The sequence below is a fragment of the Triticum urartu genome, unplaced genomic scaffold (assembly GCF_003073215.2).
Source record: "Triticum urartu cultivar G1812 unplaced genomic scaffold, Tu2.1 TuUngrouped_contig_5233, whole genome shotgun sequence".
NCBI lineage: Eukaryota > Viridiplantae > Streptophyta > Magnoliopsida > Poales > Poaceae > Triticum > Triticum urartu.
This window is the reverse complement of record NW_024115892.1, coordinates 1-8,611: the sequence shown is the minus strand read 5'-3', so window position 1 is coordinate 8,611 and position 8,611 is coordinate 1. Positions and strand designations below refer to the sequence as shown.

Sequence of the window (8,611 nt, the reverse complement as noted above, 5' to 3'; positions counted from 1 at the left end):
TTGGTCTGGCCGACGCCCCCGCCTCACCTGTATATGTATCTCCCTACATTGCCCTCTAGGGCGTAGAGTTAGGGTTTATGTTTTGTTTGATTGAGTTTTAGTCTTTTCTACTCTTAGTCCTACACATGAGAGCCGACCGGACCCCCTATACTACACATCACCAAAACCTCATGTTGTCAATCAAGTACTTCATGTTTTATCCGCGATTCAGATTGCATATCTTAAACTCTTACTTGTTCTTCTTTTACATGGAGAGGTTGACCTTTGTGATATAGTTGACCGTGTTTCCAACAGTGGGAACAACCATACCAGAGTTGGTGTAGCGATTTTTCAGCACACTATCGAGTGTTCAGTGCAGCCGGGTCATCAAAGTATCCTCCAACATGATTCAATTTCATCTCATCGAAACACTAGGACATCTTTTTACCTATTCCGTTGTATGAGCTAGGCAAGGTTTCTTCATGAGACTTTCTAGTTTTCCATGGTCTAGGTTGTATATATTGTCATATCTTGAGCCCAAGAAAAAGCCAACAAAATATGAGATGTCCGAATTTTTATTTTTAGTGCATTGCATCCTTGAGTTTATGTCTGCATAATGATATTGAGTTGATAGTCTTAATCTTAGGGTCTATTTCCGTACAGTTTTGAGTTATATTCACGTTAGTCAGGCCAGCGCCACACCAGCATCGCGTCCGTTGCTGAGCACCACCCTCCTGGAAACTCCATCCTCCCCCACCGACCTCTACATTGTCATATGTGAGGTCGCTTCAAGAGATAGGCGACTGGAGCCAAACCCATGGAACTTTTTCAGATAAAGGGTGGATTTTATTGGCTCAAATGAAGCATTGAGAGGATACAATATGACCACACACCCGGCCTTTGCATAATTAGGATACACACAACCAACCTTACACACACTCACGCAAAAACACACCAACAACTAGCAAGGTCACAAGACCAAAAGCTATGTGTAGGCGTGGAAAAAAGAAAAAGAAAAAAGCCCCAAAGCGATCAGATCTACCATTGACAAACTACAACTAAGACCATATCCGCACACCAAACATTGACATCACATGGAGGATGAGGATCTTCAACAGCAACGCCTTCAGGAATGCGGTCTTCCCGTGACATTTTTACTTTTAATGGCCAACTTATATTCTTTGTTAATTTATTTGATTTTTATGATTAGATCTAAGTTAGGCTTTATATAGACAAAGTTTGGCTGTTACTATTCTAGTTGTTAACCATTGTTCTTTCTTAAATCCTTATTCTAAAGTGCCAAGTGTCGTATGATTCATGACCATACAACACCTGCCCCTCCTCACTGGGGAATGTTAAAGCACGTCGGAATTCAAAATCTGAGCTCTATTAGGGTACTCTATTTGACGGTTTTATGACGTGTGCATAGTGTACATAACCCTTCTACAATTCGTTCTAAGCCATTATATGCACCAATTTTGACTTGTGACTTTTTGGCAACCTGGCCTGCCTGGCTCCTACCCCTTACGTTCCCTCACGTTCGGCCAAGGGTGTAACGGGAGCACCTCTGTGATCGTTACTTCTAGGCTTAACCTGGTCAAGTATCTTAGGTGGGAGAAGCCAAAAGCTAGTAGTCACAACGCACATAATAGGTCGGCACAAAAGAAGTGAAAAATAAAAATACCCTTGAGGTTACATGCGATTCGAAGCATGAAAATATTCTCCTCGGAATAGACGAGGTTAGGGTCAAGTTCATGATCGTAAAGATAGTAACATGGTTGTAGGAACCGTTGGAGGGTCTCCTGCACCAAAACTATTCGCATCGTGGTTGAATTATGTTTAGATTAGACCTACATGTTGGGTTCCTTACACCAACAAAAGAATCCCCCATAAACCAGGCCGATACTACGTGCACTCCTCGCTGAGGGGGTAGAAGCCGGCGGCTGGTTAACATAAATATCAGCATACACAAGTTGAGAAAATCCAAATTTGTGTTCGGAACATAAATTACATTGGAGGATTCTCCACACCATCAAGAAGTTTTTTCAAACGACGGTCCTGCTCTATTTCTTGAGCAAATGGCATGACCTTCTTGACATAGGGTCTTGTTTTATCTCCTCACCGTCATCGCCTTTTGGCCCCACGTAGGAAATATCCTTGAGCTCCAATGTTGGGTAATGCGTCAAGAGCATGGCCCATGTTTGTCGAGTACCTTCTTGACAGGCCAAGATCTTCGAAGTCCTGATGCGCTGACGAGCTTCTTAAAGACGTCCAACGAGTTCAGCTTGGTCATCGGGTAGCTTTTCCTGTGGCCATAGAGCTTGGGAAATGATCCCCGTGGACGACCCGGCAAGCTGGTGCAGAGCACCAAGCCGCGTTAAGCCATCCTTTAAGGATAATGCATTGCACGTAACCACATTAGTTGGTACACTCAGAATGCGCTATGTATAATACATAACAGGAAGTGATAAACACTTACCAGCCAACAACTTGATAGCCTTCTTAGTCTCATGATCGGATGCAACCAGTTGAGACTTGAGTTGTTCTATCTCGAGCGCTTGTTGCTTCTTCTCCTCGGCTAACTTCGCATATGCTTCTTGTAGCTCACTGCCCTCGGCATGGCCTTTTTTCGCAAGCTCGACCTCTTTTCTCGATTTTTCCAGCTCAGCCTTGACCAGCGCCAACTCATCCGATAACTGGTGGGTTCTCTTTACCAATTCATGTAGAAGTAATAATCAGTATATGACTCTTCGGAAAAAATGACCTACGGGATTAAACCAGCTTACAAGACCGAAGACTGAAGATGAAGAGCAGCTCGGGAAGACTAAGGAGAGTCCTCGGCTTGAAGACCGGTTAAAGCGCTACTGACGGAGTCCTGGATTAGGTGGTGCTCGGCATGTCGGTTGCCCATCCTTTGGGTTGGCCGAGGACCCCCTAAGCCTATCACTGGTGGGCCTCGTTCGTCTGGACCAGAAGCATCAAGAAGGAATGACACGAAGACTTGGCGCATACTCCAAGGCGTAGAGATAGTCCTTGACACGTTTGCCCCTTAGATACGGCTAACCATGTGTAAACCCTAGGTACCCCCAGTATCCATATAAGTCATGGTGCTAGGGCCGCATATCCGATCTCGCTGTAGATCACCTGTACCATGTGCCCCATCCACAATCAATACAACAAAGCATGACGTAGGGTTTTATCTCAGAAGGCCTGAACCTGGGTAAACCGCGTGTCCCTTGTGTCTTTGTTACAATCTAGCCAAGACTACCAGATCGGGATTCCAACCTGAGATTTTCCGGATTTGACTATGAGAAATACTAAACGGGCATCCTGGACTGCGGAATTCATCGCCAATGTGGACAGTGTATTGCTCCCACTGTGGTCTACTTCTACTGCAACTATGACTATGTTGGACAAGTTTGTTGTCGAATTTGGCCTTCGCAGAAAGCCGACGTATCACATCGATAGATGGGTTAACTTTTCCACCGCGTCAAGGGCCAAGTACATTTTGCTTTTGACTTCACGTTTGATGTTAATTGCGCTAGCGCTACATGTGACCAGTACAAGTAAGCTTTCCCTTTGTGCAAGCTCAGTGGCCCAAAGGGCTCTTGTGTCACATCTCATCTCTTTGTGCAACCTTATGAAACTCACAGTAAAAAAGGTCCTGTTCTGAGGTGATCTCCAGTGCCTGTTCTTAAGTTGTGCTCTTCTCGAGTGTCTAAACATAGAGTGGTGCCCCTCCTTGTCAAGTTTACACATAGGGCAGGAGCTGTGCAGGTTGCAGTACCTGCTTGTGCACCATTGTGAACTGGAAATGATAGAGTTGCATGCTCCTAATCTTACCAAATTTGAGTTCGAGGAAGATCTCATGCAAATTCTGCTCAGTGATTGTTTGAGGTTGTCAGAGGCGACCTTTGTGTCAAACATGAGGACTCAAGAGTTCCATGATTATGATTTCGACGATTTGACATTCACCTTCACCGAGCTTGCTCTTCCACATGTGCAAAAAAGTATTTCTACTTTTGAATTTTGACAAGGTTTTCTCTAGAAAGAAGTGCTTCGTTTTACTTTATTTAAACTTTGCTATCACAATATTGGATCTCAGTTTAATTATTAATTTTGTGTTTGCACTGTTTCTCTTCCAGGTGCTAAGGTTCAGTGAAAACCAGCCTAGCTTCATCAATTTGAGGCATCTAAACATGAACCTTGAGCTCATGTGGGATCCATATGATTAGCACCTGTCTTAGAAGAACTGGAAATGCATGTAAGTAATTTAACGGTTGATTATGAACTTTTTTAACACATCAATTAGGATAGTTGTGTGTTGCGTCTGTTTGACCCCCTCCCCCCCTGAAGAATATGTATAGTGGAATTAACGGATATATGTGTGCAGTTGGGTCGTGATAGATTTTGCCCTCCTACTATGAGGATGGTGACGGCTGTGCAAGGGCCCCTTCATCGTCACCTCAAGAGTGTCCACGTGTCTGGATTTTGTGATGTGTTGGGGCTGGCCAAGCTGGCGCTCTACATCCTTGGGAATGCTACCATACATCAAGTATGGAGGTACTCCCTCCGTTCCGAATTACTTGTCGCGGGTATGGATGTATCTAGTTGTATTTTAGTTTTAGATATATCCATTTCTATGACGAGTAATTTGGAACGAAGAAGTAGATCTAGTGGCGTATGCCCGCAGTCTTCACACCGATGATATCTAGTCAGTCAGCATGGCTGGTAGTATCGAGGGGGGTCATGACCACGTCGATCAGAATAGGATGTTTGCAGAACAAATCCTTGGCAGTGAGGAGTTCCATCATATCGTCCCCATCTTGTGAAGTACTACAATGCTGGGGCTGGAGATGCTATTTATATATGCCGACGATTGATGGATATGGGCGTGGTGGAAAAAGGATCGATCGGGAGCTTTACGAAGATTTATAATAATACTCTGAAGCAAAGCATTCATGTACAAGCAGAATGATTTGATACAGTAGTGTGTGCACCAAAATTCAGTGTTGTCTGCATTTTGGTTGTAATCTGGGTTAACTATGATTTCTACTTTTTTGGCTTTGCTATTATGAACATAAGCAGTTGGTAGCAATTTCAAGTGATATATATGTGGAACACTGTCATTAATGAAATCATGGAATCATTGATCTCATTCCATGCATGGTCCGTGTATGATGCTGTCAAGATTCAGTGTTTTCCTTGCTGCAACTAATCTTGCAGCAAGATTCTGGTTAAAAGTTCCTTTGCAATACTACGTCCTTCCAACTAATGCAGACAAAATAATAGCAGAGAAGCCACTCCTGACCACACTAGAGATTCTAGTTAAGTTCTAAATAATCACCCACTAATTCCACCCTTCTAATTAATTGCACAGGAGATTCACCCCTGTAACCACTCCAATGCTTCAACAGAGAAGTTTGAGTGAGAGGGGAAGAGGGAATATGAAGGGAGTTCTGCATATTTTGGCCTAAAGAGTTGAATTTTGCCCTGCTTAATAATAAAAGAATCACAGACAATGATTAATTTTACAAAATCTCAGAATATTTTCTCGCCGGTTAAAAAAAGAAAAATGAGGGGATAGAGCCAACCATTAAAACAGAACATTATTTTAGTGTGAAACCCGTCTAAATTACTTGCAACTTCATACTTTTTCACTTCTTGCAAGTCAAGAAATTTGTAGCATCTCAGCACGTAATATAGGAAACCCAGAAAAGGAGAGGGAACTGCATGCAACCATGTCATATCAAAACAAATCCATCACCTCAGCAACATTACAGGAAATGACAAAATGGTTTTGAGTTACAAAAGCCGATCTAAGACTGTCTAATAAGTATTTATAAATACTTCCAGCCTGATGATATTATTACGAAACCAGTCGATACATACATATCGTTCTTTGCTTCTCCTTGGAGGCAGGATACTGGTCTCCACACTTCTTGCCGGGGCTTCTTATCAGTCTTACTTCCTTACCTTTTTGGGCAGCCGGCATCCATTATGAGCGAGCTGGGTCACGTCGTGGACATACATGATAGGAGACGGGGTCCTCACTCTTTCGCCCCGGAAACCATCCGCAAAGCCCATGATCACCTTCTTCTTCTTCCTGAAAAAGGAGTATCCTTTCACCTTCACAACGACCGATTTGAGGCCAATCTTGCTGGCAACTCGACCCATGTGTTCCCCTGTTGCTTCACCAGCATACCGAGCAAGACGAGACCGCCCCTTTCGATCCTCCAAACAGCCAGCGGAAGCCCCAGCCTTCCTGTTCCCCTTGACGTCCGTCACAGTCACAAAGGTCTTCTTCCCCTTGAGCGTGACTTGGAGAACGCCCCTCTTTCCGCGCGGAGCCCCGGCTGGCCGCAGCATTTCCATGTTAACCCGGCCCGCCCTCCCCCCCCCGGCTGTGAATCCGTTTCCCCCCATCCTGCCACCCCCGGCTGTGAATCCGTTTCCCCCCATCCTGCCACCCCCGGCTGTGAATCCGTTTCCCCCCATCCTGCCACCCCCGGCTGTGAATCCGTTTCCCCCCATCCTGCCACCCCCGGCTGTGAATCCGTTTCCCCCCATCCTGCCACCCCCGGCTGTGAATCCGTTTCCCCCCATCCTGCCACCCCCGGCTGTGAATCCGTTTCCCCCCATCCTGCCATCACCGGCTGTCAATCCGTTTCCACCCATCCTGCCACCACCAGCTGTGAATCCATTCTCAGCAAAGTGACGAGGGAAACCGCCATCAGTCTGGTTCCGTGCTTGCATGATGAGGCGACTCATCGGATCACCGGCGTTCGTGAGGCCCTGCAATGGACCCTGCAAAAGCACAAATCAAGATTCAAATTGTATCAAGCACCGGATAACAAGACCGACCACTCTGTTGATGTCTCGGCAAAACTTGGGAAAAAAAATGCAGAAAAAGTGCGTGTACTTATAGCAATGTATCAGCTAACAAGATTTAAGGCTATAGCAGCAAGCATTTGCGGTCACCAACAGGCACCGGACACGGTTAATTCGTTAGGTTAGCTGGAAATGGCAAAGGAGGTGCAAGTACAGTAGCAAAGAAACAAAGAAATGATTACAAGAACTCCTCTGTTTTCTTCTTTTCTTCTTCTAATCCCCACGAAATGAAATTACATCACTGGTTGAATTGGCACCGAGCATTGTGAATTTATCTATCTGTTTCAGTTCATGAGATTCACTCTACTAACGTGTTGCCGGCTAGATGGGCCTAATTAGCTGGAAATGCAACGGAAGTGAGCAATGTCGAACAGTTAGACCGGGGAGCTGGTAAACGTACCTTGTCAGTTGACAGCAGGCGCGGGGCGCCTGGTGAGGCGAGCGGTCGCAAGAGTGCTCGGCCGGCGAGCCCGAGGGCCCTCGCTGCCATCGCCGCCTGCTGGCCGGACGAGGACGGGATCCTCTATGGGCCGGCGGCAGCGGCAGGGAGCAGATCCGGTGACCGGCGGTGGCTTCGGTCCAGGTCTTCACAGAGAGGGGTGAGGGAGGAGTTGTGCGGGGAAGAGCCGGTCGAGGAGGAGGGTTGTGGCTCCAGCGGCGGAGCGAGACGGGGAATGGCGGCGGCGGCGCTGGGAATTGGAGTTAAAAAAAACGTGGGGTCGGAGTTGAACGCACGGGAAACCTAACGAGACGTGGGCGGTTGGGGAGAACGCTGTGTAGCTGATCCAGTATCTTCAGGCCCATGAGCAAGTGGATGGAACCACAAAGGCCCGACTCAACCCATCTCCAGGCCGGCCCAGACAGGTTAATTGGTTGCCGAGCTGACCAATGGCTGGTTTAGGGCTTGTTTGAGACTGCTTCGCTCCATTAAAATCAGCTTCATACCATCGGATATGCAGTATGGCGTGAAATTTACCCTCATGATAGGGTTTGACCTACTACGCCAACGGCCGCCGACATTGAGTCCCTATACCGACCCACCGGCCTCTCCCGCGCCCCTCGTTATATTTGCTGGCGAGCGGGCAGAAGATATGGGAAAAATTACTTCGGGTGCTCAAATCTGAACAATGAGGATAACTTCTTTTCAAATTTTTGAGGGGTTCAATCTTTTAGATAAAGGATTAAAGAGGGTGAGTTTGTCAGACTTCCTCTTAATGCGTTATGTATTTGCGAACCCTTCGTGCTTTGAAAGTCAGTCCCTGTGTAGAACCACCTTGCCAACAAAACCTTCTCTTGGCTGTAAGAAGCACTTATATGGAGTATTTGCCATGAATTCTCCGACACGGGCGAAGCTACATGTTAGAAAATGGGCCACGGTCAACCAACCTATAGAAAACATAGTGTGGTATTACGAGTAAATTGAGCCATCGGAAAATTGAGTAGGCATTCCTTTGTACCTGCCAACCCAACTTTGGTTGTATAGCTTTGCAACTATTCTTTGCGGCACTAAATCTCCAAGCTAGAGAGTCCGTGAGCCGTGATCCTGTTGGGATCCAAAGCATTCGTGCATCCTATTAAAAAAAACATTTGGGCAAAGTTTTTTTTTTGGTAAGTCTTCCTAACCAGGCAACCAATCTCAACTCGCGTCGGTTTCACACTAGTGCAGAACCGGACAATAGCACCGGTTCGTAAGGCCCTTGAGTGCCGATTCGGTAATCGGCACTAAAGCCCCCCCCCCCTA

General features: G+C 46.2%; 1 protein-coding gene across 1 annotated transcript; it reads right to left on the bottom strand.

Moving 5' to 3' along the window:
* Positions 1-5,698: 5,698 nt before the first annotated feature.
* Positions 5,699-7,614, bottom strand: LOC125528948 (uncharacterized transmembrane protein DDB_G0289901-like). The gene is made up of 2 exons (XM_048693364.1): positions 7,271-7,614; positions 5,699-6,786 (listed from the first exon to the last, which is right to left on the bottom strand). Exons 1-2 carry the CDS (start codon positions 7,358-7,360, stop codon positions 5,944-5,946), a joined length of 933 nt encoding a protein of 310 aa, XP_048549321.1. The 5' UTR covers positions 7,361-7,614; the 3' UTR covers positions 5,699-5,943.
* Between the last annotated feature and the right edge of the window lie 997 nt (positions 7,615-8,611).